The sequence below is a fragment of the Saccostrea cucullata genome, unplaced genomic scaffold (assembly GCF_032062105.1).
Source record: "Saccostrea cucullata isolate Sc308-1 unplaced genomic scaffold, CSIRO_AGI_Scuc_v1 ctg2193, whole genome shotgun sequence".
NCBI classification, from domain to species: domain Eukaryota; kingdom Metazoa; phylum Mollusca; class Bivalvia; order Ostreida; family Ostreidae; genus Saccostrea; species Saccostrea cuccullata.
In genome coordinates, this window is record NW_026921021.1 from 7,104 (window position 1) to 27,520 (window position 20,417).

The window sequence follows — 20,417 nt, forward strand, 5'->3', positions numbered from 1 at the left end:
CCGATATAGTATTTTATTTCCGTAATGTCCGTCAGAAGTACGTATAAAATATCTAAAGCTGAACATACCCGTAAAAAGGAATAGTCCGCTATATTAACCGTTCATCGACGCTATCCCTTACAACCCATATATATATAAGGAGTAGATCTCCTAGCAGTTAGATCTATGCATTTCGCCATAAAGGTCCCACGAGTGTAGACGTACACTGATCTTACATTGCCGTGTTACTCTGTCGCGATAAAATTATCAAATTTTACGCATTTTTTTTAAAACAAGAGAACAGTATCATGAAAAAATACAAGTCAATACATAATTTAAAAAGAAATACTACATGGCCACGAGTTCAAGTGTGCAATCAGGTTTACCGAAATCGAAGGATGTATGTATACCGTCTGAATTTGTCTATTTATGAGAAGTGTTCAGCTTTTATTGTCTCCCGCTGAAAGTGTGGAAAATTAATCTCGGTCTGTCTGTCTGTCCGTTCGTCTGTCTGTAACGCTTTCATTCCCACGCGATAACTCAAGAAGCATTTGAGCTTTTGCAATATTTTACACAATGAATTCCCTTTGACTTAGAAATATACTTATTAATTTTGAGGTTCAAAGGTCAAGGTAATAAAAAAAAATTATGTGAGTGTTTGTGTGTGTGTTAAAATTTAATTTCAGGGCGATATGTGGAGAATTTAGCTTGTTCTATTTAAACAATCCAGATTTAAAGCAATATCTTTATTTATGCCCTATTCACACGACGATTTTAATTAAGACATAAAAAACAAGTTTATAAACTTCAATGTGAATTGAAATGGGTCAATCACATAATCAAATCCTGTGAAGACTGATGGCCTTCTCAGAACAGAACTTGTTATTTATTACTCATATATACAATTAAGATGGGCAATTAAATGTATATTTTATTATGAAGGGAAAATTTGGTTGAAGGCCACTTGTGATCAGTGAGAGTGAACGGATTGTTGTCTGGGAATATATTTATTTGTGAAAATCGATAATTTATGCTAAAAAGAAACATGAAACACGACCGAAGATTGATGATAAAAAGTTGGAGGAATGTCGGTCTGAATAACTTATTTACTGCGCATTAAATTACTTCGCATTAACTCCGTGCAGAGACATATAATCGGACCATTGAACGCTAAGCGAATTCGAAGCTAACTCGAATTAAATTTTGACGCATGTGTACGGCCAGAATTACGTCACAGGACACATGCTGGTGGTAAGATATAGGTATCTGTGCTACATTTGCTATATTTGGTTAAAAAAAATCAAGGAAAGTATTTTAATTACTAAATGTAGGTACCTTTAGCCACTATGATTATTATGTCAAATGGATGGCTCTTCATATTTACAATTTGATTCTGATTCTGTAATTTACAAATGACGTCAAATAGCCTTACTGAATTGTCCTTTTTGTAGAAATAAAATTTTGATTCGCATTGGTTAACTTCGCTTAAGTTGTTGTGTGAACGCGAATTATTTTAATTTACATTAGTTTGCTTCGTATTTATTTACTGCGAATTAAACTCTTCGTGTGACCAGGGCATAAATATGTAACGTTATTTAAATCATATGTCATGCACAGTCCAACACAATTCTTTATATCATCAAAAGTAACACTCATAAATTTAAATAAAATGAATAAATGAAATGAAATGAATAAATAAACGAAATAGGTTGGCAGAAATAAACAAGTAAATAATCTTTATGAACGGTAAATTCAAAATAAATAAAATCCAAGAAAGAAAACTCTTACGTCAGTAAAAAGAACCAAATCAAATTCTTCCGCATTGATAAATACATTGTATTCTAAAGGTTAAAAATTGATATTAATAAAACAAACTGATATAACCAATCAATTTAAACAACTTTTATTACGCGTAGTCGTGCTATCGATTTCAATTATTTTGTGGTAGGTCCTACCCTATGGTTTTTGCCATGGATGTTGTTTGTGGAGCACCTAACTTGTGATGCAGGGATCCTGGTTTTGATTCCTGACACAGCTTTACATATTCTATTTTCTGGTTACAGTCAACCACCAGTTCCCTATTCTATCGATACACTTTACCAAGAACAACATGAGAGTCAAACTTCTTTAGCCTAGGCTATTGATATGCACCTCTTAGAACAACTCCAGAGTCGAAGATTGGTACCCTAGTCTTAAGATAGTCTCAACTGAGAACAACACTATAGTCACTCCAAAGACATTGCTCCATGCTCACATTTTATATCAAAGCTGTTTAAGATAGTTGCTTCGAAAGTTCGAATAATGTGCAGACGCTTTGATGACTGCTTATAAATTAAAAACCTTTCAATAATATTTAGCGGTTAAATAATAATAGCTCACGTTGTATTGCTGTATCTCACTGCTCAGTGGCTGTAAGTGCCGAGTATAAGACACAATTTGCAACTCTCCATCGCCATACGAGTGGATAAATTCTCGAGAGGGACGTTAACTAAACAATATACCGGTACAATCAATTAATGCTTCTATACATGAAATATTTAATCTTGTTATAAGTTATAATATGGAAACATATATTTTTTTAAACACAATAAATGGTATTTTAATTCCAGTTAGAATCAAAATAAATATTCTTCATCAAATCAAACTACCCACAAAGAAATACACAAGCTATTACATAAAGCAAGTCGTCAAACACTCATCCAACAACTACCCGGTATGACCTCTTTTGTTTTAAAAATCACAATAAGAGGATTGATTTTCCGTTTCAATAACTGATGTATATTTATGAGTCATTTTGTATTATATGTGATTATATTATGGAAATTAATATCAATTATTTTTTTTTTTAAAGTCAAATTTCATTTGAGGGTTTAGGCATTTTTTATATTATTTAAACAAGACAGGTTTTTAAACTTCGAAAAAAGAAAATCTCAAGATAAATAACATTTTTTATCTTTGTAAAAAATAGAAATAATGAATCAAACATTATTGCTTACGGGTAAATTGAAGCTTTATTTTTTGTTTCACCTTTCCTTAAATATTTAATGTGACCAAGCAAATTTCTCATTCAAACCTGTGTAGATGAAAAAATACAGGTTGCCTCATAAGAAGTGTTTAAGAGGACATTTTCTTTGTCCGATTATAACATTATCTCTTATGAAGCTTTTTCTCCAGAAATGCTTCACGTATGATTTTGGAATACTCATGTTTAGGCATAGGCGAACTCGAACATTTTTACCCTCTAATCTTCCGATTAATTAAAGCTTCTCCTCTGTCTTTTCTCTTTATTTCCTTCCATTCTGAATTGATGTCTTTGTGACGTTTTAAGCCAATTCGGGCGTTTTTGTTTCTTGAATCAGATACGACAATCAGCATTCTGATAATTTTAGCTTCATATAGCCCACATCTGTCCGGATGAGTTAGAGATGTTCTGTAGGACTCAAATGCTTCCGAATAATACCCGGACAATTGTTGAGCAATCCCAAGGATATGCCAAGAGATATTTTTCATATCAACAGGAACATTTCTTCCTCTATTAAGTAAATCTTTCAATTTGAATAAGGAATGATCGCGGCCTTTTATGTCTCCAAGTCGTATGTTGCAAAGGATAATTAGAAAAAGTGTTAACACGTATGGGGGGATATGGAAATACATGTTTTTCTTCCCTCCAACATACTGTTCAATAGTTAATTCATCTAAATACGCCACGTAACAAGAAAGACCAATTTCTACAGCTACAGCTTCTTTTAGCTGTGTTGACCATGATTTGTCTTTGCCATACATTATGAACTCATGCACATCGTAAAAGCCATTTATAAATAAAACATGAGGTTCCTCTAAATCTCTTCTTGTGTTTAACGCATATCCGAGAGCTTTTTCAAATCTGGATTTTCTGTAGAGATACATCACATAAAATAAATTATCTGATAGGAATCCGTGTTTGGCTGCAACCTCTAACATGTTTCCAGATTTAAAAACACCACTCGTCTTTTCGGATTGCAGTACAATAAACGCCAAGTGAGTAAACAACGCACAAATATGCTGTCGCACTGCTATCGTTTGAACAAGTGTCATGGTTTTCTTTTTGAAAAGTTTTCTTATGATAAGCATATAATACTCCAGGAATGGTAATAAAGCAAACTCTAAGTATAATCCTACTTTTTGATAAATCTCATTGAATAAAATGAAATCTGTATTAATCGCCCTTAACACGTAAGGAGGAGTGATGGATTTTTGCAGTAAAACGCATTTTTCTGAGACACATGGGCTTAAGCATGAATAACCCATGTTAAATAACAAATAAAGTTTTTCAAGCAACTTCTCTCTGGAACTACCTACAATTTTACCTTGAAACATGTTGTTTTCCTGAATGAAAAAGTTTGGCAAATTGCTTTTGTAAACGCAAAATATTAAATGTTTAAAGCAATTCCAAAAACAATTGATGAAGTTTTCTGGAGACCAAAATGATTCTTCCTTTTCTTGTATCATGTAAAACATGATACTTTTCAAAAAGTAGGAACACAAAAGGTCTTTATCATCGATCAATGGCTTTATTACTTTGCTGAGAAAAATCTTGAATAAGCCGTAGCAGGTAAACTGAACATGGTTCATACACTCGACACATTTCAATTCAATGAGATTAAAGGAAATTCGCCATTCATAATCCTGGTTTGGCGAGTCTCTACGGCCAACGGGAACAAAATGACATCCTGTTTTTCTGGCATACTGCAATACGGTAGAATCAGGCCAACCTTTAGTATGGCATCGCTTTATCCATAAAGAAGCTACTTTTAATACAACATCACATTTCAATGAATGAGCATTGTCAAAGCAAACTCCATTATCCAATCGACCGGTCGCACAAGGTCCATGTGTTTGGGAATTTTTTACTACTAAATTTTTAGTGGATTCTCTGTACTTTAAACTTGACATATACGTTCCTTTTTCCAATATGACATAACTATCACTAACAACACTCCAATCGGACCACTTTTTGACTTTAAGGAGGACGGATCCTGGACTATCATCACAATATTCCATCATAATCAATGTTTCTTTGTTGTATAGGTTTTCTTGTCTCGGATGACAAATAACTTTATGGTCAGTCCACCAGTACAGAAAATCGGCGTCGGATGCCTTAAATCGGAATCCCTCCTTTTGACTTCCAGTTGATACTCGGAAAAAAGTAGGTTGTCTTCTATTAGGTAATATTAACGTAGATGAAGCTGAATTGTAGATAATTTCTTCAATATCCCGTATCTGTCTCCTGATTTCCACTTGTGTTGGAGTGCCGATCTCTATTTGTAAATATAGATATAATTCCTGAGAAAGAATTGATTTACTTTCCATTTTAAACTGTTGAATATGTCCACGCAAGTTTAAGTAAGCAGCTGTACTGGTACCATGGCTCGAGAAGCAGTGAATTTAGTACCGTTGACTTTTGATTATCTCCGTTTTCTTTTGATATTCTTCATATCGCTGTACAGACTCGTTCCTTACTTACCAGAACCATTTTCTGCATTAAAATGCATTGAAGCACACATGAATATTAATAATGTAACGTTTACGATGAAGAATCAATTTCTATTGATTTCTGGCTCCCAATTTTAACATCCACCAGAGTTCGTTTGTACCAATGTCTGTTTGCGGAGACGCAGAGGACTATATGTAGTTTGACTCTCGAAATTTCTTCCGGATTGCGATTTAAATCAAAATTAGATTTAGTCCATAAATATTATTATTCGTAAGCCGTTATATTTTCTTTATCTCCTTTCTTGTATTTGGCCTAAGGCGCTTCTTATCCTACTGGCAAGCATATGATAAGGGGAAATAACCTGAATTTTGAAGAAAACAAAGATTAATGAAGGTTAACGACGTCCGTGTGGTTTTATTGCATATAGATTAGTGCACAAAACAAAGCATTAATAAACTAGATATGGCTCAAGGTCCTTACAAACAATGTCCCTAACCAATATTATATAATCAAGATAAGAAAGAACTAAATTTGAAAATAATGGCTTAATAGCAATTATAGACGGTTAGCTTAGTAAAATTGTATGAAATATCAAACAAACCAAAAATTTAAAAATCGTAAAAAATTTGCAGTATTACAAAATCATTTTTTTATGAACTTTGAAGATAGAGTGCAATAAGTACGGAACCATTTAAACTCAAAACATATTTACAAGGAATTCGGATGTGCTCTACTGACAGACGCGCACCTGATGAATATGTATACATCTCGTTATCATAGTGTAATATGACAGTTAAATTAAACAAAAATTTGAATATCAAAAGTATATAATCGCAGCTTACATGTACTTCAGACATAGTAAACATCAGCTATGAATGATTAACAATACACTCAGCCGATAATACTTAGTAAACAAGTTAAAAAAAAATAAAAGCACACAGAGCCCGAGCGTAATTAACAGTTAATACGTGACCATTACGTCTAAAACCTAAAATTATGAACTAAATGATTAAATGCAACATTTTTAAAATAATCTAAATAATAAAATGATTGACTCAGTACTCTTATGCCTATCTGAACATTATTACATTACTTCCTAATTTTGTAATTTTAACTATAACAATAATTTATTTCATTAAAAAGAGCAATGTACATGTACCTACAATTACTTTAAAATGCATATATCTTAGTATTGGCAATAACTTTTAATCATACTAAATTACATTTTTAAATACTTAAGTAAAAATAATAAAAGTAAATATATTTACCTGAATTTGAAAAAAAAAACAAAGATTAATGAAGGTTTACGACGTCCATGTGGTTTGATTGCATATAGAAAAGTGATCGACCGACACGGGGACGCATCATAGGTGCTTGGTTACAGGATGGTGTTTTTGTGTATTATGTGTTTTTCTATGTGTGCATGAATACCCTCATTAAAATAAAAATAAAAATTCGCCGAAATTAGCACGTTTTAAAAAATGTCATATTTACTGTATATAAAAAGAATAAAGGAGCGTCACTCGCCATCTTGAAAATCAGGGGGTACCTCGGTTCACACTAAATTTTCATCCATATCTACATTTTTCCTACCGGTGTCGGGTGAGATCTAGCTTGAACAATGATTGAATGACAACTCCGTATCATCTGTTGACCTACATATGCCGTTTTAAACAAGCAGTGAACCGAAACGTCCTCGATTCTTGCACCTGTTTATCGAAAGCAACGGAAGTGGCGATTTCGTCTATGTAAAATGTAAAGGCGTCCCGGAAATACATGGAAAATCTGGAGAGGTCAGAAATCGCGCTAAACTTGTTTTCTCTAGATTTTCCGTGTAATTCCGGGACACCTCTACATTTTTCATCGTTAGAAATCGGCACTTACGTTGCTTTCGATGTTTGTACATGGTATAGAGGACGTTTTGTGTTTGCTGCATGTTTTATGCGGCAAGTTCAAATCGGCAGACATTTAAAAGATGTTATTCTATCATTATTGAAGCTAGATCTCGTCCGACACCGGTAAGAAAAATGTAGACATTTATTAAAATCAAGTGTGAACCGAGGCACCCCTTATTTTCAAGACGGCGAGTGGCGCTCCTTTACTCTTTTTATATACAGTAAATATGACATTTTTAAAACGTGCTAATTTCGGCGATTTTTTATTTTTATCTTAATGAGGGTATTCAGGCACACATAGAAAAATACAAAATACACCATCCTGTAACCAAGCGCCTATGGGACTCATACCCTTTAAAACCCAATCAAATTTTCACAAACGACTAACGGCCGACGGTTTTTGAAGCAAAAATGGGATTCTTCGGGTGTCTGTCGGCAGTTCATCGGCCATTGTCTTGCCCGATTTTGACTTCTTTTATGGTCGGTCGACCAATTTTGTGTCTATCGGTCCATGTTATAATTTTTCTGCGTCGGTGGCCGATTTCTACAATTGAAGTTATCCATCGACCAACCTTCGATCATCGTCCGACCATCGGCAGTCAATTTATTAAGTTGGTCGACCCTTGTTCGACAATGTGTCCAAAAAATCGGCCGACGGTTAAAATCAAATTGTAGCTCAGAGCTCGATGATCAGGCGACGATTGGCCAGCTTGTGAATATTTAACTTATTTTGGATACATGTCACAAACAAAATTTTGATGCATGGATTGATAAATATTTTTGAACGGATATTACATAAATAATTAATCTGTAAGATATAGAGAAATCTTAAGTATTATTTGCTTCTTATCTGATATGCGCCATTTGTCGTTTTTTTTTTGCAGTTCTATGCAAATTTTTAAAAAAAAATAATTAAAAAAAAATTCACAAGTAAATTTATCAAATCTGTTAATATAGGTACTACATATGTGATTGAAAAATGTCGGAAATGAAAACCAAAAAATGTTGGAAATGAAAACTAAAAAATGTCGGAAATGAAAAGTTGATAATTACCAAATATTCCAAAAATGAAATGCAGTCGACCATGCCATGTTCCTTTGATGATAGATAATTGCTGACAAATTAATTGAGTAAAAGATTAACTTAATAGAATGTCCTCTGCAAGGCATAATCCCCAAACAAAAGACTATTGGTTTTGAGCAATCAATGTAAACATGGACACTTACTTTTTCACCTGTGCAATTAACTAAAAGATTTGATATAAATACAATTACTTACACTGAACAATAGGTGACATGAACATAAAAGAAAACCAATGTTAAAAAGATGAAAAGGTGCTAAATATTTCCATTTGACAATTTGAAAATACAACTAAAACGAGTTTAGTTAACGTAAATATTTCTACCAAAAAACAGAAATTTTTATTTATTAAAATCAACTTTTTAAAAATAATTTATAAATGTGAAATTACTATCTTAATTTTTTTTTATATTTAATTATAAAATTATAAAATTTGAAAACAAAGTTTTCCTCATGACAGAGGTATGAAGATGACCAACACAAATGGTAATTTACAAAGGCTTTCTAGTTATCTCTTTTCCTAAACTAGGGACAAAATCTATTTTAACAAATTCAAACTCGAAAGATTGACAAATTAATCAAATACTAGTAAGTATAACTTCAGAAGCGAAAAAATTTCTTTAGCTTTCATATACCCCGGTCTTGAGAGTTTTTTTTATACACTACGAAAATGGTATGTCAAGTGCGTTTAACAATTATATTAAATAATTCTTTAAAACGACAAATAATGTGTGGTAAAGTAGAAATACTCATTCAGTGCTTACAGTGTATTTAAAAGGTTTGTAAAGCATCCTGGATTTAAACTTTAAAATCATTATTTCACTTTATCAAATATTGATCTGAATTATATTGTGCCAAACCATGGATAATACATACTGCATTCCTGTTACGCACAACAAGGCATAATTATATCTTCGATATTTAAAAAAAATGGGAAGCCAAATGACAATATTATAATATTTTATTCAGTATTTATATCCACAACTTTTCCACTAATAAAAGTAACTTTCACAATATGAAAAGCCTTTCCGTAGCTTGTTCTTGTTACTTGAAAACTAGCGAAGACACAAGAACTTGAGTTGAGTGAAAATGTCATTTATTGACCAGATAAATGACGAAAGTGAACAAAAACACATAAATATACAATATTACATACAATCATGTAAATTATAGCTGGGATAAGGCCAAATAATGATTAGTTTCAACTTAGATATAATATATTGCGACTTAGTGCTTATCCCAGCTATTGTTATATAATGATTACCAAGTTTGTGTAACAAGAAGGTGGCGTAAACAAAGAGGCCACACGGCATGGTAAATGCTTGATGTTATACAATGAGGAAAAAATTCCATACAACAAAAATTCAAATATTGGTATTACATGGGAGGAGGATGGGAGGTGGCGGTAAATTGATTCCAACCTCATGTTTGCGTAAAATTAAATTAATTGAGCACTCGATCCCGATCAAGCCGATCCCGATCAAGCCGAACCCGATCCAAACATGAGTTCGATCCCGATCCAGTCGACCCCATTCTTTTTTACATTAAAAATCAATAACAACTGCAATTTAAATCTAAATTTGTCAAAAACAGTGTAAAAAAGATTGAATATAAAACATTTTATGAGACATAAAATTGTATTTATATCCACAACTTTTCCACTAATAAAAGTAACTTTCACAATATGAAAAGCCTTTCCGTAGCTTGTTCTTGTTACTACTTGAATTGAGTGAAAATGTCATTTATTGACCAGATAAATGACGAAAGTGAACAAAAACACATAAATATACAATATTACATACAATCATGTAAATTATAGCTGGGATAAGGCCAAATAATGATTAGTTTCAACTTAGATATGATATATTGCGACTTAGTGCTTATCCCAGCTATTGTTATATAATGATTACCAAGTTTGTGTAACAAGAAGGTGGCGTAAACAAAGAGGCCACACAGCATGCAAAATGCTTGCATGAAGCATGCAGCGCCACCCAAGGAAAGGCATTTCATAAATTATATGCTGCTCAATATTAATTGTAGCAAACATGTGTTCTTTAACAGATAATAACATTGTGTACATGAATAAACATTAAAAACCCACATAAGCACAAAGTTATATCTGAATAAGTTACAAAATATAAAGGACAAAGGTTACTAAACCTGTGAATAACATAAGGTTAACGAGACTAAAAAAGAGACCATATGCTACCTCATAAACAACATGAGCTCATTTTTACAATATATATTTTATGAACATCCATATGCTGAACTCATGCACAAAATTCAGAACAAAATCCTGCTGAGCTCCAACTAACATACAATTTTTATAAGCAGCTGTTCGCTGACCTGATACACAAATTTTTGAACTTCTAAGCTCATGACATGATACAATTTTGTAAACAGACATATGCTGACCTGATACACAATTCTCAAGACCAAACTTAAAGCTGAATTCCAACTACAATACATAAATTTTATGAGCAACTGGGTGCTGTCCTCAAGTATATTAGCTCGCAAATTTAAGGCCAATATGAAGAGTAAAATGTGCATCTATCTAGCACTTAATTTTCAAAATGAACACTTTGCAAGATCACTGACCAAAGTACTATTTTATTTAAGCAGCTAAATGCTGACCTCGGAAGGTTTAAATTTGTTGTTTCATTTTGATAGGATGCTTTAAAATTTTACAATTTATCACAGCAACCATTAGCTGGCCTAATAGACCTGATTTATACGTTTAATTACTGAAATGGATGTAAAAAGTTTATCAGATTCTAATTAAATTCTGGAAAAAAACCAAAACAACCATATGCTGACTTCTCTCTTTCGATAGTCAATGGCAGTACATGTATAAGGGGAAACATTTAGTTTGCAATTGATTTATACGTTTAATCACTGAAATGGATGTAAAAAGTTTATCAGATCCTATTTAAATTCTGAAGAAAAACAACCATATGCTGACTCCTCTCTTTCAATAGTCAATGGCAGTACATTCTGAAGAAAAACAACCATATGCTGACTTCTCTCTTTCAATAGTCAATGGCAGTACATGTTTAAGGGGAGCATTTAGTTTGGAACTGATTTATATGTTAAATCACTGAAATTGGATGTAAAAAGTTTATCAGATCCTAATTAAATTCTAGAGAGAAACAACCATATGCTCACTTCTCTCTTACCATAGCCAATGACAGCACATGTATAAAGGAAACATTTAGTTTAGAATTCTTAACATCAAGTGTGGAATTTAAAACCTGAATGCATTTATTTTAATATAACGTCTTTTGAGTGCCAATGACCGAGTTGTTGGATTACATTTTTAGATAAACCATTCTAAGCTGCCAATAGCAGTACAAAACTTGCAGTACAAACACAAAAACTATGACCAAAGTAAAGCAATCAGTTGAAAACTTATATTGCATGTTTTGATTGGAATCCCACAAAACTGTACTTAACTGGTTCATCAGATTTGAAGGTGAATAAAGGACTAGATGTGTGTTTATGTTAAGTAATGTATACTTTTAAGGCATGAACTGGACAAAATTGACATTTTAAGTCATTGGCTGTTAAAGTAAGTATCACTGGATGCCTATCATTCATAGTTTGGAATATCTCATTGTTATCTAAAGTGAATTATCATCAAAGAATATTATGGCTTGTCTTTGAATAACTTTTGAGTTGTATGTGTTGTTTATAGGAACGAGTTTGCCTAAGTGCATAAAAATGTTCAAGGCAAGAAGGAAGACTGCTGATAGTTGGTTCTTGTGTCTGCTTCTTGAAAAGTGTGAAATAAGTCAGATACTAATTCATTAAGATGGGTTTTGTGATTGGAAGCTATGGGCTCTTTTGACAACTTTCCTACCATAGAGGAGTATTTGGTTCATAAAATTAAAAATTGCAAATAATTCTTTCTGTAGATGGAAGATAAAACAGTAAACTATGAGTTTTGAAGGTATAACTGCTGTATTATCAGCTAAAAGGCAAATTTTGATAGCTGAAATATGGGACCCAAATGTCTACTAGCAAAATGATTGGAAGAACTTTAAGATAAATTTGACAATCTATATGAATATCTAACTAAGATTTAGCAGACCATTTTAAACCTTATACAGTTTCTTAACCCAAAGCACCAGATGCATCTATCTACTTATAAATGTAACTTCTGTAAAGAACACCACTACTACTGATGAAATATTGACTTGCCACAAAAATGATCTATATAAGCTACATTGCCTTAATTCAACATGTTCCTTAGCAGTTGATTTTCTATGTAATGGTTTGGTTTGCAATTGAACTCAGGAGTCAAATCTATAAAGAGTCTCAAACAATGCACGACCAGGTGTGACCACTTGACAGGCAAATTTTGAACATTTATCCTGGACTATCCCTCTCAACATTTGTCTAATATTAATGAGTTTGTTCTCATGTCTTAGATAATCTACTTCCTATAGGAATAGAATCTACCTCAATTCCATATATAGTCAAACAAGTTATTGAGAAGACAGTTTTTGTTTCTTTAGAGGAAAATCATACTCTCAAACGTAAACGTTTGAAGTTTCTAACATCAGAGAGACATTTTGAGATATTGGCCTGATTTGTATTCCAACAAAAACCATTACAAGGACCTGTTTAAAACTTAAACAAAACTGACAAGATGAACTAGCACCCATTGGTTAACATTTATCAATTAATATATTGATTGTTCCAATGATAGTCTGAAGGTGCTTTGGGATATTTCTAAAATCATCTCCTATGTCTAGCTTAGCCATAAGTGCCTGTCAGATATTTCTTGATTAACTGTAATACATTTTCATTAACGTCACATTGCACAACTTATTTTTCACAAAATGTCTTCATTTACTGATAATACATTATATCGCCAAATTATCTATATATATTTATATGTATGTTTTTGAGAATGAAATGATTTAAAAATCAGAATATAATAGCACTTTTAATGGTGTTCACCAAATGACATGGTAAATCTGCACATACATGCACTTGCAAGAACACGAATTGAGTAAAATGACAAATATATTTAATATAGCCAATTTTCAATTATTTATGATGAATTGCTTTTAAAATGGATGCATTTAAAGTGTAATCATTTTGACATGGACATTATGTATGTGCATGTATTTGCGTGTGTGTAAACCCTAAAATGACTATTATACTAGATTGCCTTATTTTATGAAGCTTGCCGGGAATAAGACACCAGGAAGGACATAAGGAACTTGGGGGAGCATTTAGTGAACATCTTAAATGGTTCCCATTACATTAAAACTAGTTGACTGAGGATTTAATGATTAACATTATTTTCTATCTGAATTGAAATATTTTTCTCTTTGAAATTTAGAAGTAAACTTTTGAGGTCAATGAAATGATCATTAAAGATTTTATTTATTTATTTATTTATTCATTTATTTATTTATCTTTATTTTTTATTTATTTATTTATTTATCTATTTATTTATTTTTCGTCTACTGATAATGGAACAGAATCTAGTTGTTACTGTTAAATGTATCTGCTACCGAAACACCTGGAAAACAATGCAACTGTTATAAGGAAAAACAATGCAACTGTTATAAGGGTGTTTACCAAATAGGAACTATTCAAATCAGTAGAAGATGTAATAGAAGTCTGCGGTGCAGTAGTGCATCCTTTGAAGTGATCTTGTTTGTAGAAGCATTGCTGGGAGTCAAGGCTGTTGCTGTTGTCTAAGATTTGCTGCTGCCAGCTGATTTTTTGGAGCAGCCACTTGAGTCGATGATCAATTGGAATCCGAATTGCCCAAACTGAATCCGCAGAGAGCAATTGAGCCGGTTGACTGCGTAACTTCATCTTTTTGGGAGGCTTCGGACCCATCACATTTTCATCTTTTTGGTGGCATTTTATTATTTTTCATCTTTATCATTTGTTATTGAACTCTTCACAATGCATGTTGCCAATCTATTATCATATACAAGTGTCGGCTCAGCTTAAAATAGGTCAGTTCATCATGGTCATCATAAAATTCAACAATTGTGACATAAAAGTGATAGGCAACCCATTCTTTTTACAAATAAATAAAAAGATCTTCCAACCTTCATTAGATACATGGAAGATTAAGAAAAACAAACTGGAGCCTTCACATAGTCACATGCAAAAAGACATTGATAGGCAAACCACTTATAAATGAATAAACAGATCCTCCCAACCTTCATTACATATTGGGAAGATTAAGAAAAACAAAATCCTTTTTTGAAATAAAGAAACAGATCGTCCCAACCTTCATCAGATATTGGGCGATTAAGAAAAACAAACGGTAGCCTACACATAATATGATGGAATCAATTGACGATTCCCATAATCATATTGGAATCAATTGACGATTCCCAACATCAATTGGAATCAATTGACGATTCCCAAATTGACCAGTACTGACACTGACAAAAACAGCTGGAGCCTTCACATACAAAAAACATTGATAGGCAACCATTTTTTAATAAATAAACAAATCGTCCCAACCTTCATTGGATATTGGGAAGATTAAGAAAAACAAATTAGAGCCTTCACATAATATAATGGAATCCATTGGCGATTCCCAAAATTTTGACCAGTGCTGACATTGACAGCAAATTATTAATTCATGTAACATAATGTGCAGAGACATGTCGAGGTTTACGTTGAAATTAAATAAGCACTAATATAATGTCATATTTTTGTGTAACATGTGACATGACATATTGCGGCATTAGCCAGAATCTTTATCACATGCATTCAAGTTTTCCCTAAGAGCCGGCAATCAGGTAAATTGACCGCTTTAAATGACAAAATTGTCGCTTTAGAATAACAATTTGTTGCAAGATCCACAGAGATTTTGTGATCTCGAACCCTTTACTTTGAAATAAACGGAAAACACTGATGCATAACAATCTATCATCATATGTGCAATGTACTACTTATCATTATTCTCCCATCCAATCAGATGGGAGGCATGGAGGGCAGCACTTTTTATGTTCTGAAGGTACTTCTTCATGAACCGGTGGTCGCAGCTGCTGTCTTTAGGTGAATATTAGGTGAATCACTTGCCAAGTATTTCATGTCTGGGTTCCAGAAACTGCAGTGGTGCCAAATTTAATTATTGCTGCTGAACTGGTGATATTGATGGTGTGAAAGTTTATTATTGTCAATCACTGTCGCCTACTTGGATGGATGTCTGCTGACCAACTTGAAAGTCGAGTAATTCTCTTGAGCTGGCTAGCTCGCGGGTCTTGAGACCGCCCCTGGCTCATATTAACAATTTAAATGTATGTTTCTGTAGCCGTAAATTATCGAAATCTGGTTCATTCAGTTAAAAAACCCAAAGCAACTCTTCAAAGAAGGATTGACCTATCTGCACTACAGTGCGCGGTTTGGGATATCAGGTTTTTACCTACATGCTGACTAATCCGAAATCGATTAAGACAATTGCACAATCCATCAAACTGTTCAAACTGATAACGCATCTGAGGTGGTGTCACAGGAGTAGAAAATATAGCTTTGAATCAGAGAAATTGTAATTTCTCTCTAAATTGATTCCAACCTCATGTTTGCGTAAAATTAAATTAATTGAGCACTCGATCCCGATCAAGCCGAACCCGATCCAAACATGAGTTCGATCCCGATCCAGTCGACCCAACTCTTTTTACATTAAAAATCAATAACAACTGCAATTTTAATCTAAATTTGTCAAAAACAATGTAAAAAAGATTGTATAAATCATTTTATGAGACATAAAATTGTATTTACAGTCATTAAGCTTTATTTAATACCATTCTTTAGAACTATTATGTAGGAATAAAATGTAAGTAGTCTGTGCTCAAGGAAAAAATAGACACATTGAATTGAGCATACTGCTAGCTGAAAATTTTAACACTGTTCCTTTGTTTTCAACCACCTTTCTCCTTCATATCACAAAACAAAACTTAAATATAAAAATGCACACCGAAGAAAATTAAGTTTTCTTTAAAACTTTATGTAGTGCCATATTTCAGGTACATATCAATTTAGATTAAACGAAAATGTTTCCATTTCATTTTTGCAGGATGAATTATTTTCTAAGAAGATGGATCAATGATGAAGCTTTATTTCTTTCTGTATTTTTGGCGCTTATCTTTCTCCTATTTGGTCAAGAACTTTTCACACTCTCTTATTCTAGCGTATGTAGCTTCTTCAATCAGACAATTTATACACTCGAGCGATTTACTGTATGAATTCATCGCAGCATTGTAGTCTCCGTTCAACTGTTGACAGATTCCTGATATTTCTAAGGAAACATTTTTAAGATGCACTGGTACAAATGTCCCTGAATCCTTTTCTACCATATCTTGCATTTTTTTCTAGGACAGATCGTTGTCCTTCTCTGTTTTTACACTTTTTATAGCAGAGGAATGATAGCATAAGTGTCAATACACACGGAGGAATATGGAAACCAACTGGACGCATAGTTTTTATCATTGCAATCCTTTCCAATTCTAATTCATGTAAAAAGATTATGTCTATGGGAAGAGCTATATTTACAACCACTGGTCCCAATATCTCTGCCGATGGTAGACTTTGTTTCAAATTTATATCCTCATGTAAACCTTGTAAATAAACCACTTGAGGTTGTTTCAATATTGTTAACAACTGCTCAGCCAAAGATATAGCTTTTTTGAAGCTTGACAATCTGTATAGATACATAAAATAGAATAATTTATCCGAAAGATAGATGTCGTCGAATATATCAATTTTTTCCCATTTATTTGCTTTTCGATTTTTTAGCAGGCGAAAAAAATGTAATAGAATATCAAATATTTGTGTTCTTGTAGAGTTTTTTGCGAAAATAATGGCATATTTTCTTTTTTTATAAGTTCAGATATTTTAAGATAATACTTTCGTTAGAATGATCGATCTGTAAATTCCATATAAAGTCCCGTGGAATCATAAACTTCATGGCAAAATGTAATGTACTCTGATCGATTTTCATTTTTCACTCAGTTGCATACTGTGTTTTTCAAAGCAAGGAATTAGGCATTCGTAACCCATACAGTAAATCTGATAAAGCTCTTCAAATAATTTTTCTTTACTGGAGCCAACGATTTTATTTTGAAACATATTATTTTCTTGAATAAAAAAGTTTGGTAAATTCCCTTTATAAACTGAAAAGATAAGAAACTTGAAACAACTCCAAAAACATTCCAAAAAGTTTTCTTGAATCCAAAATGAATTCTCTTTTTCCTGTATCATATAGAAAATAATTGTTTTAAAGTAATAGGAACTGAGTAATTCTTTATTGTGGGAAATTTGGATTGATAACATCAGTGAGGAATATCTTGATCAGCCCACATTAAAGTTCCGTTAAATTAAGAAAATGCGCTATTCGTGATCTCTATATGTAGGGTCCCTTCGTCCAATAGAGACGAAATGACATTCTGTCTTTGTGGCGTACTTTAGAATAGAAGCGTGAGGCCAACCTTTTCTACGCAACGGCTTCTCCATGAAATTACTCTTTAATGAATGAGCATTATCATAGCGCATTCCGTTACTCAAAATGCCACTGGCACAAGGCCTATGTTCATGTGAGCCCTGGACTACCACGTTAAGAAAAGATCTAGAATCTCTATGTTTTGAACTTGACATATATGAGTTCTTTCCCAATTTCATGTAACTATCACAAACCTTTTTATAAGGAGACTGATTAATGACTCTCAAAAGGACGGATCCTGGACTATCCTCACAATACTCGATCATTATCAAGTTGTTTTGTCTTTGTTATATTTGTTTGCTTGTTCTGGATGACATATTACAATGTGATCCGTCCAATAGTAAAGCTAATCACCGTCTGAATTTTTCGACTCTAAGACCTTCTCTTCGACTCCCCGTTGAAATTCTATAAATCTTTTTATCTTAAATATTTCTGTTTTAGAAGCTTTAGGACCAGTCTTGTTTTAATAATATACAGATAAATTGCTTAACGCTTTAATTGAAATTTGACTTTTTTCAAAATAATAAATATTAATTTTTCTACAATATAATCACATACAATACAAAATCACACAAAAATATATATCAATTATTGAAACGCAAAGCAATCATTCATGTCCCTAAAGTGATTTCAACAGAGGCCATAGTTGTAGGTGAAGTGTATGACAAATTGTGTTTTTTGATATTATACTTCATTAATATAACTTATAGCAAGGTTAAATATTTCATGTAGTAATAGGAAAGTGAAACTTTTTTTTAAACTATATTAAATGAAGGAAATACTGCATAGAGGAAAAAGGGAACTTCAATTTAAATTAAAGTTAATATTTTTATCTTTGCAAAAATAAAAAGTATAAATTATATCTCCAGAACCATTTTTTATGTGAAAATTGATGATATATTTATTCACTTTGTATCCCCTTTCCTTATATATTTAATGTAATCAAGCAAATTCTATGTTCTCATTGAAACTCACATAGGTAAAATTATACCGGTTGCTTCATAAGAATTGTTTAGCAGGACAATTTTTGTTCAATTATAACATTATCTCCTGTAAAAATTTTCTCTGATATGCGTCACATAAGATTTGGGAATATCCTATGTTTAGGCACAGATGAAATCAAGGTTTATTTCCCTCTAATCTTGTAATTAATTAAAGCTTGTCCTGTGTCTTTTCTCTCTTTTTTTTCCCTCCCATTTCTGAATCGTTTAAACCATTTCGGGCGTTTTTGTTTTTTAAATCAGATACGACAGTCAGCATTCTGATAATTTTAGCCTTGAATATCAAACATCTGTCCAGATGATTTAGCGATGTTCTGTACGACTCAGTTGCTTCTGAATAATACCCGGACAATTGTTGAGCGATCCAAAGGATATTCCAAGAGGTATTTTTTAGAGCAAAGGGTACAAATCTTCCTGTATCATTATTTAGTAAATCTTTCAATTCGCATAAGGTATAATCGCGGCCTTTTATGTCTCCAAGACGTATGTTACAAAGGATAATGAGAAAAAGTGTTAACACGTATGGAGGGATAACTAAATGTGTACGTTCCATCCTTCCCACATGCTGTTCAATCATTAGTTCCTCTAAATACGTAACGAACATAGAGAGTTCCATTTCTACTGCTGCACTTCCTCTTTGAATTGAAGGCCATGATTTGTATTTGCCGAATTTAATGACTTCTGTAAATATTAATGAGTTGGGTACAAATATCACATGGAGTTGTTTTAAATCTTTCTTTGTCTTTCTTGCATAGCAAAGAGCTTCTTCAAATCTGGACAGTCTATAAAGATACATTACGTAAAAAATGTTGTCTGATAGAAACCCATGTTTTGCTGCAATCTCCAATAAGTAACCAGTCTTATAAATATCATTCGTATTTCCCATATCCATGACAATAAATGCCAAGTGAGTAAATAACGAACAAATATGTTGCCTTATTGCCATCGTTTGAACAAGAGTCATAGTTTCCTTTTGTAGAAGTCTTTTTATGGTAAGCATATAAATGTTCAGGTACCGTAATTCAGCTAAATCTACATACAATCCTACTTTATCACTAATCTCACTGAATGAAGTGTAATATGTTTTAAATCTTCTTAATTCATAAAGAGGGGTGATAAATCTTCCCAATAATAAGTACATTTTAGATTCAGATATGCATGGGCTTAAGCATGCATGACCCCTGCCATGTAACAAATAAAGCATTTCCAGCAATCTCTCTCTGGAACTACCCACAATTTTACCTTGGAACATGTTGTTTTCCTGAATGAAAAAGTTTGGTAAATTTACTCGGGGCAAAAATCAAGAAGTCGGTCTCGTAAACAAACATACAGTATGTGGTCCATGAACTTTTAAAGCTCACGTGGTTTTTCACAAATTAAGGTAACATTTTTCTTATAATAAAACTTAACAAGTTAATATTATACGAGACAGGACCCTATTATGAATTAAATATCTCATACCAAATGTACTTCGTTGTTAGAATAATTATCTAAGTTTTCAAAGA

General features: G+C 32.7%; 1 protein-coding gene and 1 long non-coding RNA gene across 2 annotated transcripts; both read right to left on the reverse strand.

The window, feature by feature from the left end:
• Positions 1–2,982: 2,982 nt before the first annotated feature.
• Positions 2,983–6,356, reverse strand: LOC134258989 (uncharacterized). Its single transcript, XM_062741580.1, has 2 exons — positions 6,295–6,356; positions 2,983–5,813 (listed from the first exon to the last, which is right to left on the reverse strand). Exon 2 carries the CDS (start codon positions 5,326–5,328, stop codon positions 3,214–3,216), a length of 2,115 nt encoding a protein of 704 aa, XP_062597564.1. The 5' UTR covers positions 5,329–5,813; positions 6,295–6,356; the 3' UTR covers positions 2,983–3,213.
• Positions 6,357–10,152: 3,796 nt separating this feature from the next.
• Positions 10,153–15,180, reverse strand: LOC134258998 (uncharacterized). The gene is made up of 2 exons (XR_009990260.1): positions 14,023–15,180; positions 10,153–11,421 (listed from the first exon to the last, which is right to left on the reverse strand). It is a non-coding gene; the product is annotated as an uncharacterized LOC134258998 (long non-coding RNA).
• Positions 15,181–20,417: the final 5,237 nt, after the last annotated feature.

Bases quoted from the DNA above. Each gene is read 5' to 3' on its own strand.
- LOC134258989 (XM_062741580.1), bottom strand. From the start codon at position 5,328: ATGGAAAGTAAATCAATTCTTTCTCAGGAATTATATCTATATTTACAA.